The 21,541-nt window shown below is 39.9% G+C and overlaps 1 protein-coding gene across 3 annotated transcripts; it reads left to right on the plus strand.

The window, feature by feature from the left end:
- The first annotated feature begins 1,582 nt into the window (after positions 1-1,582).
- wbp11 (WW domain binding protein 11) lies at positions 1,583-20,436 on the plus strand. 3 transcript variants are annotated; one of them, XM_008110786.3, is made up of 12 exons: positions 1,583-1,736; positions 6,481-6,587; positions 8,074-8,105; positions 8,550-8,643; positions 9,920-10,116; positions 11,501-11,634; positions 13,017-13,216; positions 13,316-13,510; positions 15,110-15,211; positions 16,642-16,956; positions 17,423-17,605; positions 18,319-20,436. In XM_008110786.3, the coding sequence occupies exons 2-12, from the start codon at positions 6,524-6,526 to the stop codon at positions 18,735-18,737; spliced, it is 1,935 nt and encodes a 644-aa protein (XP_008108993.1). In that variant the 5' UTR covers positions 1,583-1,736; positions 6,481-6,523; the 3' UTR covers positions 18,738-20,436. The 3 variants fall into 3 exon arrangements, with proteins under 3 accessions (XP_008108993.1, XP_003221105.1, XP_008108994.1); XM_003221057.4 differs by lacking the exon at positions 1,583-1,736 and adding an exon at positions 3,955-4,202; XM_008110787.3 differs by lacking the exon at positions 1,583-1,736 and adding an exon at positions 3,955-4,202 and having other exon boundaries at positions 6,486-6,587.
- Positions 20,437-21,541: the final 1,105 nt, after the last annotated feature.

Genomic DNA, 21,541 nt, shown 5'->3' on the forward strand with positions numbered 1-21,541 from the left:
AAAAGTTGAGATATTTGCTGTAGTAGCAAACCATTTTTTTTCAGGATGGAAATATTCAAGTTTAAATTTTGTACAATTATCTGATGGTGTTATTGAGACATCCACTCCCTCCCAAAATAACACATTGTTTTGATTGAATTTTTTTTTATTAAATTAATACAACTTCCGCAAATGCGAAAGACATATGGTTCAGTCTTTCGCAAAGGTCCATCTCCGCAACCACCCAGGGCCTGGAAATCCCTGAAAGGATTAAATCAATCATCTACCAAGCCCAAAGCTCTGGGGAAATGGAAGGGAAATGTTCCTAAAACATTCAGCTAATCCCAAATCCCCTCACCTGGAGTTTGCCCTAAGAGTTTCCCCTTATGATTACATTCATGGTTATGATTTAATTATGAAACATGAACAAGGGGGGGGGGGGGACTCTTATATATATGTGTTACATTCATTGGAACTGGAATGCGCTGGTGTGGCCAGAAGCAGATATGACCCAGCGTGCCCAGAATAACTTTTAACTTTATTTTAGTGCTTGTGGAACTGTTAGGACTTGTGGTGCTTGTGAAATTGGTTTGAGGTCGTGCTGAGAGAAAATCTCCTCAGGTAGGCAAAGCAAACAGGAAAAGACCCAATTTAAAGATACAACAGGGGTCAGGCTCCAGAGGATATCCAGGTGTTTCAGAAATATCAGATATGAACGGTGTCTCAATAGAATTGAGACACAGTTCATTGTTCTGTGTGGTTTCCACTGAGTTGTCTATATTTGCAAAACTCTCTTCATAGTCTCAGAGCCTGGCTCCTTTTATATATACTCATATCATCCCATCATGGCCTCTTTACATGACCTTAAACCATATGATGAAGCCCAGCCTGGGAGAACCCTCCAAATGACTCCAGCTTCAAATGGACAAATGACAGTGCTTCATTTTTCCCACCACGAGGAAAACTCAGTCTACCTCCGACATCACAGGAAATCTCCTGCCAACGAAAGCTTGGATCCGAACTTGATGACCATTTTTAAGCCAATCGGGATGGAGCAGGTCTTTTGAATGGCTGTCAAAGGAGGATAAAATGTCTTGCACTGAGTTGCAAGGGTATGTCCAATCATTTCAGAGCGCAGACTCTGTATCAGACATCCTTTCATGTCTGAAATAAATAAACTTCAGTTCCCGTAGCTTTCAAACCTGGTTTGCATGTTAATCCAGTTTTAAAGTAGCAAGGCCCTCCGGGTGATGGATCTACACCGCTCCTTAAGTTGTTATCTGAATTTCGAATGGTTAACTAATTAATGCTAATCAAGGTGATTAATTGCAAGTTACACATGCCTCCAAAGAGACAAGAGTTCTTTCTCTCATCCTGGATCTTCCATAGATATATAAACCTCCCTTGCTTAGTTTCCAATATACTCACAACCTCTGAGGATGCCTGCCATAGATATGGGTGAAACGTCAGGAGAAAATGCTTATGGAATATGGCCATACAGCCCGGAAAACTCACAGAAACCCAATGAGAGGAGGAGTTGGTAAGAGTAAGAGATGCTGGAATGTGGGGAGAGCTAGGTTTCCATAGCAACAGGTCACTCTGAATTGCAAGGCTTCGGCCTGCAGAAGCAGCCAAAAAGATAAGACAGCTGCAAACTCTGAATAAACAATAGGGCTCAGTCTGAAGAATCTTGGACATGTTCATTGCGGCAACTGAGAGGAGCAGGAACAGGAGGTGGAACTGGGAGGAGTTGAGAGGTAGGCCTAGAAGAAAATAATGTTAGTGTGTCTTTGTGTAATCATCTGTGACCTATAATTACTGCACCATTTTGTTTGTTTTTTGTGTAGTACGTACCTGGCAATTCCAGAGGGAACCCGTTAGTTTTCTGCTGCAGTAATAAAACTTCTTTAATTTTTAATCTTTTTTTCTGGTCTCAACAGGGAAACAAGGCCAGGAATATTTAAAGGCAAGCCTGCCTTAACAATAGAATTTTGGGATTAGCAGTTTAGGGTATGGGCCAATGCCTCACTGAACTACAAGCCCCAGAATTCCACAGCATATTGCCATGGCAACTAGAGTGGAACATAGAGCTATATCATTGTAGATTGATATACAGACCTCTTTGGAGCACCTCCTTGGAGAGATACCAAGTGTAATCTGATGAAGTCCCAAGAAAGAAAGCAACAAATTGTAGCCAATGAATGTTAATATGGTGCTCATCCCCATCACAGTGGAGGGAATATCAGTCCCACAAATGAGATATTTCAAGAAGAACTGAATGGCTAATAGAAATGAATGACCCAGTCAAGTCAAAAGCAAAGCTTTTATTAACAAGATTTTTTTTAAAAAATCAGTACTAGTAATTAACCTTAATTTGGTTAACAAAAAGTTTGCAGAACTACATACAAGCCCCCAAGAGCTCTAAATCTCTTCACCAGGTAAAGTGTGTTTTTAATAATGAGAGGGTTAATTCTGTTTCCACTTTTGTAAAATAGTTGTTTCGGTAGTAGTTTAAAAATATATATTATTATTAATACATTAATTGTGATATTAATTACATTAAATATTATTGTAAACCACCTTGAATCCAACTTTGGGAGAAGGGTGGACAATAATAAATAAATAGCAGTGACACAGTGGGTTAAACCACTGAGCTGCTGAACTTGCTGACCAAAAGGTCGGCAGTTCAAATCCGGGGAGCGGAGTAAGCTCCCACTGTCAGCTCCAGCTCCTGCAAACCTAGCCGTTTGAAAACATGCAAATGTGAGTAGATCAATAGGTACCGCTCTGGTGGGAAGGTAACAGTGCTCCATGTAATCATGCTGGCCACATGATCTTGGATGTGTCTATGGACAATCTCGGCTCTTTAGCTTAGAAATGGAGATGAGCACCAACGTCCAGTGTTGGATATGACTGGACTTAATGTCAGGGGAAAACCCTTACTTAACCTAGTATACGGTAGTAGGGAAATAAAAGAAATAATGCTTACCATGTGAAATGCAAGTGAACCTACACTGTACCCTTAATGCAGTTTGATCCCACTTTAGCTGCCATGGCTCAACGCTATGGGATCCTGGGATTTGTAGTTTGGTGAGGCACTTTAAGGCAGAGAATGATCCCACAGCATTGACACATAGCAGTTAAAGTGGTCCCAAACTGCATTTCTTCTGCAATGTAGATACACCCAAACTCTTTAAAACCGCATTTGTAAATGTAAATGTAAATCTACTTTTTTATTTGCGGTTTTGTCACATGGGATTTCCTGCTTGGAAAGCGACAACTTTTGGATTGCTGTGTGTTTTATGGGCTGTATGGCCATGTTCCAGAAGCATTCTCTCCTGACGTTTTGCCCACATCTATGCCAGGCATGCTCAGAAATTGTGAGGTTTGTTGGAAACTAGGCAAGTGGGGTTTATATATCTGTGGGAAAATCTGGCTATCAGTATTTAAATATTTTAAAATTAGGACGGTCAATAAAAAAGAACACTCTGAAAACAGGGGGATTCCAGACATGAAACAATCAGGGCTAGCTAATCACTTTCCAACAAAGGCAGCAGCCAGGCTTTGAAACTGCAAGGCTATTCAATGCTAATCAAGCTGGCCAATTGCAACATTCACACTTGCCTCCAGTAGACAAGAGCTCTTTCTCCCAGCCTGGACATTATTCCACAGATATATAAACCCAACTTTCCTAGGTTTCCAACAGACCTCACGACCTCTCCCATAGATGTGGGCGAAACGTCAAGAGAGAATGCTTCTGGAACATGGCCATGCAGACTGGAAAATAAATAGCAACCCATTGATTCCGGACATGAAAGCCTTCGATAACAACTTTGTCATAATTTGTCATAATTTTTATGGCCAAAACTAACCCGGAAGTTAGGCGCTGAATTTTGAATCTTTTAGAAAGTCTATGTGTCCAAAGGACGCCCTTTTCGCCGGAAGTGGGACGCTCTGTCCTTCTTCCTCTCGCTCTCTATTGTCGTTGCTGTGGGGTTGCGCGGCTTTCCGAGATGGCGGCCAGTGCTGGAGGTTTAGTGGAGCGGGGCTTGTAGGGCCCGTTTTCCTCGGTGGCTTGCAGCGACGGGGCTGGGAGCCACGATTCTTTTACCTTCTGGCGAGGATTTAGCTGGTGTCCGGCTTCGCTTAATGTGCCCGGCCTTGCCCTGCCGAAAAAAAAGGGGAGCGGAAGCTTGTTTCCTGGGTTTCTTGTTGTAGTCAAGGTAGGACCCCGTGCTTCCGTTTTCCAGGCCATTGAAAACGCTTCCATTTACAAGAATGTGCTTAACTCAGCGATATAATGACTTTGGGTGCCTCTATAGCAGGCATGGACAAACTTGGGCCCTCCGGGTGTTTTGAACTTCCAACTCCCATCATTCCTAACAGCCTCAGGCCCTTTTCTTTCGCGGCTGGGGGGGGGGGGGGAAGGGCCTGAGGCTGATAGGAATGGTGGGAGTTGAAGTCCAAAACACCCGGAGGGCCCGAGTTTGCCCGTGCCTGGTCTACACTGTAAAATTAATGCACTTTGACCCCACTTCAACTGCCATGGTGCAGCGCAATGGAATCCTGGGAGTTGTAGTTTTACAAGGTCTGTCACTTGCTCTCCCAAAGAGTGTCGAAGCCTCAGTAAAACTACAAACTCCATTATTCCAAAGCGTTTGGCCATAATAAATAATAATATAATACTGTATTCATATCCCACACCTATCTCCCCGAAGGGGTCAGGGTGGTTTCCAACAAAAGTATGGCAAACATTAAATGCTGTAATCAACCAACAAAAGAAAAGAAAAAGAAAAACAACCCAATAAAATCCCCAAAACCCAACACAAATTTAGCCAAATCTGAAAATCCGTATAAAATTATTCAATTTTTATGCAGCCAACAAACCCAGGGTGAAACATCATTTCTGGTCGGTGGTAATTATACATAATATTTTAAGTCTCCTCTATATGCTAAAGTTCATAAATGTGTTTTTAGCTGTTTATTTAAAGATAGTTAGGAGGGGGCCATTTTTATTTCTTTAGGGAGATAATTGCAGAGTCGGGGGCCGATTACAGAGAAGGCCCCCTCCCTTGTTTCCAGCAACCACGCTTGAGATCGGCATGGGGCTGAGAGCAGGGCCTTCTTCATTGACCGTAGTACCCGAGCAGGTTTGTATATGGAGATGCGGTTTGCTGAATAGTCTGGACCCGAACCATTTAGGGCTTTAAAAGTAATAACCAGCACTTTGTATTTAGTCCAGAAGCTAGTGGAGCTGCCACAACATGGGGGTGTTTTTTCTCCCTGTACGGCGTTCCAATTAGTAATCTGGCTGCTGATCTCTGAACTAGTTGAAGCTTCTGAACTATCTTCAAAGGCAGCCCCACATAGAGAACGTTGCAGTAGTCCAGACAGGGTGTGACAAAGGCGTGGACTTCCATGGCAGTTAAAGTAGTGTTAAAGTGCATTAATTCTACAGTTTAGAGGCACCTTTGATGAGGTACCAGCAGTTTTTTGTGGAAAAGACACAATAATCAAACCACAACTCTCATGACTCCATAGTATTGAGCTATGGCACCTTAAGTGGCATCAGAATGCATTAATTCCTCAATATAGATGCACGCTGAGTCAAGGTAACCTAGTGAAGTTCCATTGTGGTGGTCTTTAGTTCTTCATTGACAGTCATGTACACATTTCCATTTCCAGCTTTTAAATCCTTTTCAGGTTGACTTTGATTTCATCTCAATGGGTAGAAACAGACTGGAGATTGTGGTTGAATCATGAAGTAAGAATAGTCTGCCCTTTGTATTAATTGATTCAATCAACCATGGCTTGGGTGTGTTTTTAAAAAAAAAATCTAAAAAGCAAGCCTTGATTTTGACATTTTTTAAAATAAGGGACATCTGGATAATCAACTATAGAGGAAACATGGAAAATTATTACTATATATGATTACTGCAGCAAGTATCAAATATGCCCAGTGATATTTTCAGAGAGTAGAAAAGAAGTAAAAATCAACATGCAATATGTGTGAGACTTGTAGATTAGTCCGTGTTATATGTTTAGTATGTTTAGATTTGTGTAGGTTAAGATGATTGTTTTAGATATAGTTCAGTAAATTGTAGTCTTGTGTTATATGTCAAGAAGCAACTGTCTTTATGGGGGTATTGCTCTTTTTTCTGTAAGACTTTTCTGTATCAATTTTTTGTTTGTATTTCTGTACTTCTGAATAAAACTAATGTTAAAAAGATCAATTCTTATTTGCTAAAACCAAACTAATTTTATTATTAGCAGGATAATAAGAAAGAACATTGCATTCAATAAATAAGTTTTCAGTCATTTGTGATAATCATGGCTTATTATGCCTGCTTCCCTTGTGTGGCTTTTGAGCAAACTATGGCGAGATAGTGCTTTAAAGTGGTCCTCATGTAGAAGAGATGGCTACTACTGTGGTGTGAGATGAGAGTAGAGCTAGAAGGATTTTGTTAATATTGACAGCATTCTGAAATATGTCTTCTTTAGTCTAGGTCAGTCATTGGAACTGTGAAAGAAACACTTGATCAAAATGGGGCGAAGATCTACCTCTTCCACCAAGAGTGGGAAGTTCATGAATCCCACAGACCAAGCTCGTAAGTATCTGAAAAGCCACTCCTTCCTTTTTAAGGCAGATAATGATTTAAAGGTGCCACACATTAAAAAACAGTGTATTGTTTTAAAACTTCAATATGTTTTAGGCTAGGCTGCATCTTTAATATGCCATGTTTTTAATATTAACCAATATCAGAAGAATGAAATCAGTATGAAATATTAGCGATATGATGGTGGCAAGAATGATTTTTAAGGAGGGCTTTTGTTCAAATTTTGGCAAACACTTTTCTTGTCGATCACTTTCCTGAATTCAGCAAGAAATCAAGGCGTCTTCTGATGACTTCTATGTTCATCACACTGACCTTAAATTTTTTGTGGTGGGGATGTCTGGGGTGTTTTGAGGGGGGTACTGCTACTATTTTCAGTATATTTCAACTATTCGGGGAGCTTTTTCATTCAATTTTTTTAATGTTGTGCTGGAGGTGTTATAAAAGTTAGAGTTGTGTGCATCCTGTCCCAAGTCGTACCTCAAGAACACATGCTGTACAAGCACAACTTGGAGGAAAAAAATCAGAAGTCGGTTAATGCATAGTTCTCCTTTGCTAACATTTAGTTCAATTAAGGCTACCGGTAACTTGTTTAACTCTTCTTGAAACTTATTAGTATTCTTATCTGAATTGGAATGCTGCGTCTCATGCAGACGTTCATGGTAGCACTGTTTTTTTCCTTCCATTTCTGAATTGTAGTTAGGGGTGCTGATATGCCAGATATTTAGCATCATCTCAAAATAAAAACACCATCACATTCATAATTGATCATGTTTAATATAGTCTAATATTGAAACCTAATATTTTATAACTTTAAGACCGTTTGAAAATATATGAACTATTTGCTCTATCATGCCCATGTTTTCTGCATATCTTAACTCCTGAATTCTGTTTATGGGGCGTTCTGTAACTGCATGTGTTGCGGTAGCTTTTGCGAGGCTACATTAGGGCATGGTCGTGTTTTGAGGAGTAGAGCAACCAGAAAATATTGTTTCACAACTCTACTCTTCCTTCCATATATGCCAGCCATCTATCCATCTTTTAGTTTAAGCAAGTGGGTGGGCAGTCAAAATAGCATGGAATGATGTAATAAAAGATGGTTTAATGTTGAGGCAAAATATTGTCATCTTCCATTAGCTGAAAATTGGACAAATCTATAATCATCTTGCAGTATCAGTTTCACTTTGTAGCCAAATGTCCTTAAAGCTTGTGCATGGCATATCTTGTTCTATATAAGCAAGGCTTTTTTCAAGAGGAAAATTAACTGTCAGGAATATTTGAAATTGCGCATGAGTGAGTTTTCCATTGAAAGTGAATAACTGGTTCATAGTGTTGATAAAGTGAACCCTCCCTTCCACTGGCCAATGGACTAGTTGCAAAGAGAGAAGAAAGAGGAGACGACTAGATTTTATCTCCCGCTTTTCCTTTTGTGTGAATATGAAATGGATCAGTTTTTTTCAGGTTGTTTGTATCTTTGCAGGCAAGGAGGCTCGAAAGAGAGAGCTGAAGAAGGTGAGAGATCATTCCTTTAATAATACAAAAAAAGTTCAGGCTGGCCATTATTTAATGCTTGCATGTGTTAGCTAATCAGCCCTTTCTTCTTTAAAACTCATGTTTTTGTCCATCCATTTCACTCTGTTTCAAAAGTGTTTTCTTAGTGTTGTGGAACCATTAACATTCTGTAGTTATATGTATTCCAGCTTATCTTTAAACCCAGATATCTATGCACTGTTTGGCCAAAGGAGCAGAGAACTATATAACTATAATGTAGAACCTACAAAACCACAGAGATTATGTAAAGTATACAGATATATGTATTACAGATATGCGTGTGTGTGTAAAATGAAGGTCACATCAAGAATCAAAATTAGGAAATTGTTTTTATTACCCTTATTAAATTGGTTGTTAAAATGCATGATTTTCATTTTAAAAATTATTATTTTCTGGTGACTTCAGAACAAGAAGCAACGCATGATGGTGCGAGCAGCAGTGCTAAAGATGAAGGATCCCAAGCAAATAATTCGGGACATGGAAAAACTTGATGAAATGGGTCAGTGTGACTATTATCCCTTTTGCAGTTTGACTCAAGAAACAAGATCGGGAAAATGAATTTATAAGGCTGAGGGATTCGGAGAACAGATTTAAAACATGGCATCAGATAATATGTAGATAATTATGTTAAAGAACTTTTTTGTCTGTTTGTAAAAAGACTGATATATTACTCTTCAAAGATTCTAGTGTTTGAATGAATAATTTATTACAATCAAAAGAACAGACAAGATTCTGGTGTTTAAAAAAGAGACCTATAGTTTCATAAAATTCATTTCCAGCTGATTAGATAGCCAGTAGAGTAGCAAGTAGCATATACAAATATGTGAGGGGAAGTCATAGGGAGGAGGGAGCAAGCTTGTTTTCTGCTTCCCTGGAGACTAGGATGCGGAACAATGGCTTCAAACTACAGGAAAGGAGATTCCACCTGAACATCAGGAAGAACCTCCTGACTGTGAGAGCTGTTCGGCAGTGGAACTCTCTGCCCCAGACTGTGATGGAGGCTCCTTCTTTGGAGGCTTTTAAGCAGAGGCTGGATGGCCATCTGTCAGGGGTGCTTTGAATGAGAATTTCCTGCTTCTTGCAGCTGGTTGGACTGGATGGCCCGTGAGGTCTCCTCCAACTCTACGATTCTATGATTCTAATTAAAACAATTTAAAAGAGTTTCAAAAATGTAGTTAAATGTAGATTCTTCACCTTAGTCTTAGCCTGGGATCACAGTAAGTGTTAGCTGAGTTTTCCTGGGAAATTGGATGTCACAACAGAACTGGCCTCTTGCTATACATTTTTTAACCTCAGATGATAGGGAACACTTGAATACCTGAACCACCAGAAACGACTCATGAGCTGACTGGTGTGAGAACTGCTTGCATATCAAGCCATGTAGGACTTTGAAAACCACCAGGAAATTGTGTTCAAAAATGGTGTGGGGAACCAAACTCTTTGAACATTGGCCCAATGTTTTCTCAATAACTGGTCCCAGTTAGTACCTTCACAGCATATTTTAATAATTTGAGTTTGTAGCCTCTTTTCTGAGGGCTGTCTAACAACTGGAGGGAGTTACCTGCAAATTCTTGTAGGAAGGAGTCTGGCACTAGCAACTTGGTTTCTGTATTTCTTTTTTCCAGTCAGAATCTTGAATTCTTCACATGTTTGTCCTTTTCATGTTAACTTGGTGTGATGGGAAGAAGAGAATGACAAAATATTCAGGTTCCACTTCTAAAACTCTCTTCCTCTTCTCTATGGCTGTCCCAATCCTGCTAATGATACTGGACCAGAGTTTAACCCAGTACAGCAACCACAGTTGAATGAGAAGGTGTTGAAAGACAAACGCAAAAAGCTGCGTGAAACATTTGAGCGTATCCTGCGGCTCTATGAGAAGGAGAATCCAGACATCTATAAGGAGCTACGCAAGCTAGAAGTGGAGTATGAGCAAAAGAGGTCTCAGCTTAGCCAGTACTTTGATGCTGTGAAGGTATGTGCCCCTACCAGTTTTGAACAACATTGGTGTAATGTTGATTTTTTTTACTTCCTGTTTCTATATCATGCTCTCAAGAGACAAAAATAGACTTCATTAAAAATATCTGGTTTACTCACAACCTTCATGTATTCAGCATACAGATACAATACAATCCAGTCACAGATGGATTTGAAGTGGTTTCTCTGTGCAGATAATACAGGGCATCATTCTTATAATTAACAGCAACATGAGTTTGCGGTCCAAAGTCTAATAGCATCTCTGTGTTCTAAAATGGAGTCTGAACTCTGAACAGTCCCAGATCTGATCATGTGGTCTGCATCCCCTCCCACAACCTCAAGAAACATAGAGTAAAAGGAAAGCTGCATACCAAAAACATACATATACAATACAGTAAGCAAACAGAATCGTATACAAAACAAATTACTAGTGGAGGCTTGAAGAAGGTTGCTATTTCCAATAGGGAGGGTCCTTGAGGCTGGATAGCAAACATTTGTTTACTACATATGATAATTGTTATGATTTTGCTGAAGCACTGAAGGTGGTTGTATTTTATCATTGTGGCTATTGGTATAAAACTGATACTGAAAAGAATTTGGAAGCTACAAATAGTTAAGATACTAAGCATTTTATGCTGCTGTATAATGAAGTTCTGTAACGATAAGTCAAGTAGGAAAAGGTTCTGTCAGGAGAGGATTCTGGTTGTGGTCTCTTCCATTGGATCTAGTAGAGGCTAACTTGCTGGTCTTACCTTCTCTTTCTGATGTATCCAGCTATAGTAGCACTAAAATGTCTACTATCTGATCAAACCAGTCGGGATTACTGTTCCTGCCTTTTAGTCTTGTTGAAACCATCCTGTGACTGTCTTAAAACAGGTTTCTGTCAAAGTAGACATTCTGCGTTAGCTTTTGAGTTGCTACATTTTCTTTTAGGCTTGCATACATCTTGTAAGAAAGTTCTGTTTTAGTACTTTATACACACACACACACACACACACACACACACACATATATATATATATACACACACACACACACACACACACACATACACACAATTAATTGTATCTTCTTGTTCACTGCTTGCAACTGTTATGACTGGTATAGACTAATGTGTGATCCATACTACTTTGATATTGAAATGGAAGTCTTTATATGGAAACAAAACTGCTAAGGATTTTGTTTAGACTAGACATCATCTCTTTTCCTCTTTATGAAAGAAGACTTTGAAAATGCTTGCTATTTCCCCCTTTTGATTATTGCTGCTACTAATTTCTGTCCTAATTTCAGTACTCATATGTCCAAAGTAATAGTGTCAGTAAGAAGAATGCTAATTGCCACATCCTGAAGATTAACTAAAGAGTACTCTTAATCTTTTACAGAATGCTCAGCATGTTGAAGTGGAGAGTATCCCTCTGCCAGATATGCCCCATGCCCCTTCCAATATCCTCATTCAGGACATCCCTCTGCCAGGAGCCCAGCCTCCATCCATTCTTAAAAAGACATCAGCCTATGGGTAAGAAGGAAGGGTGCGGTGAAGGGCAGATGTTCTGAAGGGGTTAGAATTCTGCATTGCAGTACATTTAGTGGTATTTTAATCATATAACATTTGTACTTGCCCACTGAATATTTGTGGAATAGTGATTCTCGAAATGTAGATCAGCATTTTTCTAACCCAGTGGCCTCTGCATATCTTGGGCTGTCTCCTTCAGCATTTTTATGACCAGCATGCTTAGTAGTCCTGCTGGTTGGAAATGATGCACATTTTAATCTAAGACATTTTGTCAGGTTGGGGAAAACTATTTTTGTTTAAGTCACATGAAAAGAGTACTTGCTTGTACAGGGAGATCTTAGTGGGAAATCTGGGACAGAGGCAGAGACATTAGAGGAATATAAATTGAGTTATACTTGTGCTCAACTTCTTGTCCTTGCTGTGAGCAGTTCTCTTGTCAGTGGAAAAGAAGGCTGTCTCCAGCCTATTTGGACCTATTGTCAGCAGACATTAAACAAGCAGACTGAAATAGTGACAGAGGCTCGGCTAGTGTTGTTTTAGCATCCAGCTCTCTGTGGCCGACTGGCAATAAAATATAATACCAGTACAGCGCACTCCTCTCTGCACAGTAAGAAAGAGGTCTTCTTCTTTCCTGTTACTTCTCTTGACAACACTGTGCTGTGGGAATAAGCGATGGTATTGAATGAATTGGTTGTAGTATGATTTCTGCAACAGTAGTTGGTATTTCCTGAGGTTTTTGTGCATGAAGAAAGCTATCCGTGCATCTGAATTACAACTACTCCCCTTGCTGGCATGGCAGTGTATGAGCAGTTTTTTACTGAGGCTTTTTATTCGTTAGCTTCATGTGTGTGTGTGTGAGATGCATTTTAATTGGGTGAATTTTAAAGGCAGGATGTCAAGATCTGGTTATCTACATATATTGGTGGTCTGTTTTCAAAACAGTCACAGTTTTCTTGTTGAGATTGCATTTGTGTCCAGTACAAACTCATATCACTCACCTCTTCTCCTTTTATATAACTGTAAAGAAATCAGAGACCTGTCTTCCATTTTCAACTCAATTCAAACAAACTGCTTCATGTAACCTTTAGTTTTAAACCATAATGAAGGCATGCCTAATGACCCTGGCTTGGGTCAGTGGAGCATAGTTATCAGAGCTAGATAAAAATAATAGCAATCTGTAGTGATTATTAGGAATGAAAGTGAATGTTTCTTTTCTTCTCAGTAATTTGTTGTAAGAAGGGCAAATGCATAAACTCTGGGCATACTGGCTTGTTCATGTTTAGCTCTAATGTAACATATATTTAGTGGAAAGTAGGCAGAAGTGCAGGCTTGAAGTTTGAAAAAATTTTAACTAGATATTTTCCCTCCCAAACCTTTACTCCTAGACCTCCTATCCGACCTGTTTCAGTCCTCCCACCTCCTGGGCATGGTGTTCCTCGTTTACCTCCCGGTAGAAAGCCTCCTGGGCCTCCACCAGGGCCACCCCCGCCTCAGGTCTTGCAAATATATGGCCGCAAATCAGGGTTCACCCTAGAGATTGTCCCTCGGAGGAGAGATGAGGAAGTGTCCTATAGCCCAGAGACAGGTAAGTAGCTTCCCTTGCCTAAATGTTATACAGGGAAGAGTGAAATGGAACATACTGCATTAATGATTTTTTGCATGCCTTTGTATCTGAACTTCTTAGGGCCACGAGGGCATGACGAAGAGGCTTCAAGTACCAGCGAAGATGAGGGCTACCCAGAAGACATGGATCAGGACAAGCGTGATGACACTACTGATGATAGCGATAGCGACAGAAGTGATGCAGACAGCGATGGGGAGGAGTTCATGCATCATGATGACAGTGCTGAACGAGAGGGAGGTGATGACAAGAAAGCAGGCAAGTTGCTTGGAGAGTGGACCTGTAGTGGACAATGGCTTTGAAATTACAGCTAAGAACCCTGTATTGGAGTTTATTTAAGTAGACAAACAGTTCTCTCCTTAAGGGAACTTCTCTGTCTACATCTGAATTACTATTAGTTTCATTGGTTGCCTTTAGCTTTATAGTGTAAGTGTATTTGTCCTTGACCCCTCCAGTGGCATATGGTGTAGTATGTATTCCAAAAAGTTGCATCAAAAGAAGAGGCAGAGCTGTGAAATCCAACTTGTTGGCTTCTCTCAGATCAATGACATCTTGGCTCCTCTTCCCCCTAGTGGCCATTATGTTTGGTCATTAGAACAATTATATAATTTTCTTTCCTCCATCACCTTTTTTGTGTTGTGGTGATGTCTTAGGAATCTTTAAATATTAATAATGCTGATTGGTTAGGCTGACATAATTATATGTCAACCCCCACATAATATTAATAATATTACAATATATAGATATAATACAATATGGTAATTTATTGCCAGTATTGTGCTATGCTAATAATATAATATTGTATGTAAATTTAATTTGTAAGCCGCTCTGAGTCCCCTTCGGGGTGAGAAGGGCGGGATATAAATGTATTAAATAAATAAATAATAAATATGGCTGTTTAGAAGTTTATGTGTTAACAGCAAAATGTGACGTGTTTGCTTAACAGTAGCCTCGTACTTTAGTTATTTTATTAACATTTTTCCAGTCCTGGTCTGAAGTTCTTAAAAAGTGAATCATTCTATTTGGTGCAGGGGTGGGAGCATCCCAAGTTCAGAGGCCATGAATGTACCTCCACCGGACTTTACAGAAGCCTTTGGCTCCATTTTTAAAACAAAATGACAAAAATGTTTTTAAAACTGAAAAAAAGGCCTCTAGAGAACATGGAGGCCTTTCCCAGTTCTTAAAATTCATTGATGTATTTTAGGCCAAACAAGGTTCTTCTTCTGGAAATAAAATTTACAACAATCACTCTCAGTTTGGAGGGGGAACCTCATCCTAAAAGCATGAGTGAAGTCCTGCAGGAGTGAAATTCTCCCAAATTGAGAGGTCTGCAGTAGTGTGGTGCATTGGGCTTCATACTGCTCATGGCACTTGTATTCTACTGGTTATTTTCATTACTATGAGATATACCTTATTCAGTAGGACCCAACCCCACTTTCATGGATCATAGGGATGCAGAACCTCAGTGAATGTGGTAAAACCATTCATTAAAAGGTGGATTTTTTTTAAAGAAACGGAACATCTCTCTAGCGTTCTCTAGGTCCTCCAGTGCAGCTACTGTGGTCAACTCTGGTGGAAGTTGACATTAGAGTCACGCTGGAGGATCTAAAGATTCTTAATCAAATTTGTGAATAATCAAATTAGGAAAAGTTAAACCTGCAAATGCAGAGGATTGACTGTACTAGTAAAAAAGTATTTTTCACTCTTCTTTGAGACCCATATTTTGCTTTGGCAGTTGATATGCCAAAATCTAACTGCCTGTCTGTTGGAATGTTAGTTTACGTTAGAACATTCCAAGATCTGATCCAAATGGTGATTTTTGAAAAGACTCTAATCCTTTATCATATATATCTGCAGGTCACAGTGTACGATTTGCCGACATTCCTGGAAAATCACGAAAGAAAAAAAAGAACATGAAGGAACTCACCCCTCTTCAAGCCATGATGTTACGAATGGCTGGTAAAGAGACTTTGATTTTTCTTCTCCTTGTAATCCTTTTGTATTTTTTGGTACATGTAATGAAGGTCTGCTTGCCTGGAGAAAAAGCTCCTGATGTTAAGCAAGCCTTTGCTTATTGACTATCCAGTATGTGCTTCTAAATAGAAAAAGAACATTAGGCTATTTGTTTGTGTTCCGTGACTTTTGAGTTCCATTTTGATGCAGTAGTATCTATTTCTCAGATTACATCTTTATGTTTCTTAAGTATTAGTTTGGTTTTAGAGGATGACCTTTTCTTGTATTTTGTGGAAATAAGCTTTTTAGGCTTAGGAAATCCCTCTAATAATAGTTTCCTTGACTGTTTTTCATGACAGTTTTACTGGTCTCACAGAGACCTGGTTTAGGGGGATGCCCCTCTCCCCAACAGTGTGTCAGGGATGTTTGTGCCCATTGGCTAAAATTGATTCTTTTCTTTTTGGAGACTTATCAAGGGCTGAGAGTTTATGACTTCTGGATCAGCATCAGTTTGTAGATGACAGCATTGAGCAGTGTTGCGCTATACCATGCTGCTTCTTGCATGTAAGATGTATAGGTGATTGGAGGGTTTTTTAATGTCACAATTCAAGCATACAGTGGTTTTAAAAAATAATGTGATCAATTATTTGTCCAAATTGATTTTAATAGGACAACACTCTTATGGAAGGTTCAGCCATCCATAGGCCACATTTGTACAATTAATATGTCTGTGGGTTGGTAAATGATAGTGAGATGGACAGACCTGTATATATTAGAATGACGCCTCCATTTGTGCCCGTGGAGCAATCCTTGAAATGCATGTAGGAAGCTTGGAGTGGGTGAGATATTTGTCTTCATGGTGACAAGAAGGTACTTTTCTTTCTTACGGATTTCATATGTGATTTTGATACTTCTCAATTTTCCCCTAGTAGCTTTTGATAAACAGGTTATGTTAGGTTTTGGATATAGTATTACAATTTTGCTTGCTTTTCAAGTTGGCTTGTCTAATATATGATTATTGCTTGCATTTCTGTTTTTATTTAAGTGGAGAAAATGCATAAAACATTAGTGGGGAACTTCCTTCCCCTTAGTGATGTTGGATTCTTATTCCCATCAGCCCCAGGTAGTAGGGCCAGAGTGGGCAGGATCGATTGGAGTCATAGTACATTAACAAAGCATCACCAAGTTTCCACTCCTGCTTTAAAAGAGCATGTGCTTTGGATGTTTTAAATGTGGATACACTTGGAGGAGCATTTAACTATGTATCTAATTCTCTGTAGCATAGTAAAGAAATCTTATTGTAACTTTTGAGCAGACATTCCTTTTCCCCCTGAAGCTTCAGTTTGTTCAAGTCTATGGTTAGACTACTGTCTAATGTGCATCCCTTTAAGCCTCTTGGTATAATAAAGACCAGAGCCTGCATTCATTCCCTACAGGCCAGGAAATTCCTGAGGGAGGTAAAGAGATAGAAGAATACTCTGAAGAAGAGGATGATGACGATGATGATGACTCTGATGCTGAAGATACGTCACAGCAGCAGAGCACAGAAGAGTCCCATGCAGAGAATGCATCATCAGTGCCCCCTCAGACCACCCAGCCACAGCAGCAGCAGCAGCCTCCACCACAGCCTGTTCCCCCGACTCAGATGCAGGCTCCTCCCATGCCTGGGCCTCCTCCTCTTGGACCACCTCCCGCACCACCACTGAGGCCTCCAGGGCCACCAACTGGCCTTCCCCCTGGACCACCTCCAGGTGAGTCCTTAAAGGACCTCCAGCTTGGTCTGGCTTTGGCACCTGAGGTCGAAAATAATGAAAATGGGAAGTTTGATAATAAAACTCGTGCAGTTGAAATGTTCACATTGATACTACAAAAGTATCCCAAGTAGTGCTATGTTTTTCATAAGGCTGAAATTCAATTTTGTTATTAAGCCACCTACTAAGAAAGACATCAAAATGAGGGAAGCTTCTTGGTCGATGCCTGTGTTTTCTGTCTTAGCATATGTTCAATGGGAGGAGAGTTTATTTAGGGGTGGGGGTAGGGGAGTGAAGTGATTTGATGTGTAGACACTGTTTTCATGGAGCATGTACCTCAAAGTGAAATGTATTCAAAACATTTTTTCATCAGCTCTTTGATTTTTAACTAAGCAGTTAGGTGGCAGGAAGTTCCAAAGAATAGTCATTTTCAGAAATAAATTATGGTGTCTGTTAATGTTTGTAGGGGCTCCTCCATTCCTGAGGCCACCTGGATTGCCTGGGCTGCGTGGCCCATTACCACGCCTCTTGCCGCCTGGCCCTCCCCCTGGGCGCCCCCCTGGCCCTCCTCCTGGTCCACCCCCAGGCCTGCCACCTGGCCCTCCTCCAAGGGGCCCCCCACCTCGTCTCCCACCGCCAGCTCCTCCAGGTAAGGTTATAATTGAACAGTTGATGCCTTTGCTCACTTCAGTGATGATTAAGGTAGAGAACAAAATGCAGAGCAAGTGACTTTAGTCTAGTCAATATTTCATGCAAAAGTCAGGCATAATATTTTATACTTTCTCATAGGCTGCATTGAATTGCAGAAGCACAAAATAGTATTTTTATTGTCTCTTAGGACTACAATGCTGAACTCAAAATTGAAACTTTTATTAGTCACATAGCTGAAATATTTTTAAAAATTAATTATTAAGTCCACCTGCTAAAATTTCATTCAAATGTTGTCTGTTAGCGTGTGCATGTTCACATGCTTTTACTCAAAATGAGCTAGTGGGATTCCTTGAGAATCTCAGATTATACCTAGTTTTGCTTTAATCTTCATTGTTTTCCTCTTTTTGTGTTGGTGATTGTTACTATTTTATTAATGGATGCTCTGATGTTTTTTCAAATAATGGGACTCAAGTGATCTTGCAAATTATTAAAACCCATACAGATTAAAAGCATAATCAGTAAATAAATGATGTTTTAAAACAGTTGAACAGTCTCTAGAGTTAAAATAATTTAAAATACATTAGAAGACTATAAAATATTTGAAAAACCCAACAAAACAGCACTTCTTTAAAACCCATCACAGTCAGTTGCTAAAAGCAAAGATGGTTCTTCATCCAAGATGGGCAGGATAACTCCTTTCTCTTTATGCAGGTATCCCTCCTCCGCGTCCAGGCATGTTGCGCCCTCCCCTGGGTCCTCCACCTGGATTATTCCCTCCAGCTCCTCTTCCAAACCCTGGGGTGCTGAGTGCTCCCCCCAGTTTGATTCAGCGCCCCAAGGTGGATGATACCAGTGCAGCCACCATTGAGAAGAAAGCCACCGCAACGATCAGTGCCAAGCCCCAGATCACCAACCCCAAGGCCGAGATCACCCGCTTTGTTCCCACGGCCCTGAGGGTCCGTCGAGAAAACAAGGGGACGCCTGCCTCTGCCCAAAGGAAGCCCGACGACGAACCATCTGTGCAGATAACTAAGCCCATGCCCAAGATGGGCTCGTCTGCCCCTGTTTCTGTGCAAACCAAGGATGATGTGTATGAAGCTTTCATGAAGGAAATGGAGGGGCTGCTGTGACAACCTGTTCCTAGTTAATCTTTGCATATTCTATGATGAGATCATACTACTATGTTAGGGGTTCCATGTTATAGTGGCATCCAGTTGAAGAGCTCATTGTTTTGTGACAAGGAATAGTTCTCTATCTCAGTTAACGTGTGATCAGAGTTGGAGGAAGGGGAGACTATAGAGAAAGAAAGAGAGACTGTCATCTACTCTTTGTGAAAGTTTATTAAGACTCACTTGTGTCTCTCTGCTCCCTGGAAAAGCTGTTGTTTCCTTGAATACTATTTTTAGTTAATGCAAAGAATACACCCGAAGAACCAAAACGTACTGGTAAACTATTTCCTGCATATAGGCCTGATCATCAGGTTGTTGTATTCTGTTTTGGTGGCTTTCTGTAAATATTTTGTAATGCTGATTTTTAGTTGAGTGAGATAATTGGTTTACACACTGTCCTAGAGCTGGGTAGGCTACTGTTTGCATATGTGGCATGCAGACATTTTGCACCCGAAATATATATCCTGCAGTCACTTCGGTGGTTTTTTGCTGACAGGAGAAATATTGTCTTATGAATGAGAATAAAAATTTGATGTACTACAACCCTCTGTATGACTGAGTATCTATACCAGTATTTTGAGGAGAGATAACTAGAGGAACTGACAACCAATTTATTTTATTTTGGTAAAATATCTCTAATGTGAAAATAATCTATAAAGGACATCATTATTTTGATTCCATCAGGGAAATAAGTATAGGTTTGTATCTGATCGTGTCTTTTTAAATTCAGATTCTGCATGTGAAATAAATAGATTCTGTTCATATCTTCAGAGACTTGCAATATGTGAGGGAAAGAGAATACTGGATTTGTGGAAATATCATTTTATACAGCTTAGGTTGGTATCGGCTCTAATTTACATGGGCTGCCTGTCAGATGGAGTGGAAAGAACAACTCATGCAGGGACACTTTGTTTACTTAGAAAAACATGATTTAAATCACATTTTATTGTTGCTGCGGAGAACTGTAACTCAAATAGAAGTCAAAGAGAGAATCGGTTGAAACTGTACAGATTCACCTGCTTGTAGTTTCTCAAGTTGCTCCTGACACAAAAAAATTGCTTTGAATTCTTTTCACCACCACCTTTCCATATGTGATAACAGCCTACAAAACATTTAAGCTTTCCCTGTGATGACCAATGTATTTTTAAAAACTTATGTTGCAAGAAATGCCAATTCTGTTTATGCACATCGTATCACAAACATTGAATGAATGTTCATACCATCAAAGAAGTTTAGCATCTGCTTCTGACAGCATTCTTGGGTGGATATAGCACAAGCATGGGCAAACTTCATCCCTCCAGATGTTTTGGACTTCAACTCTCACAATTCCTAACAGCCACAGAAATTGTGAATGTTGTAGTCCAAAACACCTGGAGGGCTGAAGTTTGCCCATGCCTGATAATAGCATCATATCACCTGCTAAGGTGAGTGGAAAAGAAACAGATGACCATAGGAAGAGGTCTATAGAAGGATGTTTGTAGCAAATTGTCTTCATAGGATTAAAATGTTACATTCACAATTCTTTGTCTATGCTCACATGCGGAAAATGTCTCCTGGAAGCTAAAAGACTTTCAGTTAACTGGAACTCTTCAAGTATTCCATCAAAAATGCTTTAAATAAAAATTGAAATAAATATTTATAGTAAAATGGTTACATTAAAGTTTGCTTTTGTTTGTTTTAATTTGCTTTTAATTGCTGTATTTCAATATTAATATCAATTCAGTACAGAGTTTATGGTACAGTATGAGGTATAGCTAATAGGCCTATTTTAAATCTCAAGCAACTAGAAACTACATTTACCTGGCATCTACCAATACCTATGGGTTGCCAGTTAACTGAGATGGTGCAGTAATGAAGAAAGTGTCTTTCAGCAAGTGCGGCGCCCCTTCAATAAACTGGTGAGAAAACATTTATATACTGCCTTTCTCACCCCTAGGGGGGCTCAAAGTGGTTCACAACATAGAATCATAGAGTTGGAAGAGACCTCATGGGCCATCCAGTCCAACCCCTGCCAAGAACCAGGAAATCTCATTCAAAGCGCCTCTGATAGATGGTCATCCCACCCTCTGTTTAAAAGGCTCCAAAGAAGGAACCTCCACCACAACTCGCAGTGAGGAAGTTCTTCCTACTAATAATATTGCAATATAGTCGTATAATATACTGTATGTATATATACTTGTAAACCGCCCTGAGTCCCCTTCGGGGTGAGAAGGGCGGGATAGAAATGTCACTAATAAATAATAATAATGTTCAGGTGGAATTTCCTTTCCTATTGTTTAAAGCCATTGTTCCGCATCCTAGTCTTCAAGGCAGCAGAAAACAAGCTTGCTCCCTCCTCCCTATGACTTCCCTTCACATATTTGTACATGGCTATCATGTCTCCTCACAGCCTTCTCTTCTGCAAGCTAAACATGCCCAGCTCTTTCAGCCGCTCCTCATAGGGCTTGTTTTCCAGACCCTTGATCATTTTAGTCACCCTCCTCTGGACACCTTCCAGCTTGTCAACATCTTTCAGTTGCGGTGCCCAGAATTGGACACAGTGTGATTCCAGGTGTGGTCTGACCAAGGCGGAATAGAGGGGTAGCATGACTTCCCTGGATCTAGACACTATACTCCTATTATTGCAGACCAAAATCCCATTGGCTTTTTTAGCTGTCGCATCACGTTGTTAAATGGCAAAGAAACATTTTTACATCTACATAAAAAACATTACAAGTCTAAAAGGAATCACATATAACCATAAATTAACTCATTAAAACTATATA

This window comes from Anolis carolinensis, chromosome 5, assembly GCF_035594765.1.
Source record: "Anolis carolinensis isolate JA03-04 chromosome 5, rAnoCar3.1.pri, whole genome shotgun sequence".
Taxonomy (NCBI): Eukaryota; Metazoa; Chordata; class Lepidosauria; order Squamata; family Dactyloidae; genus Anolis; species Anolis carolinensis.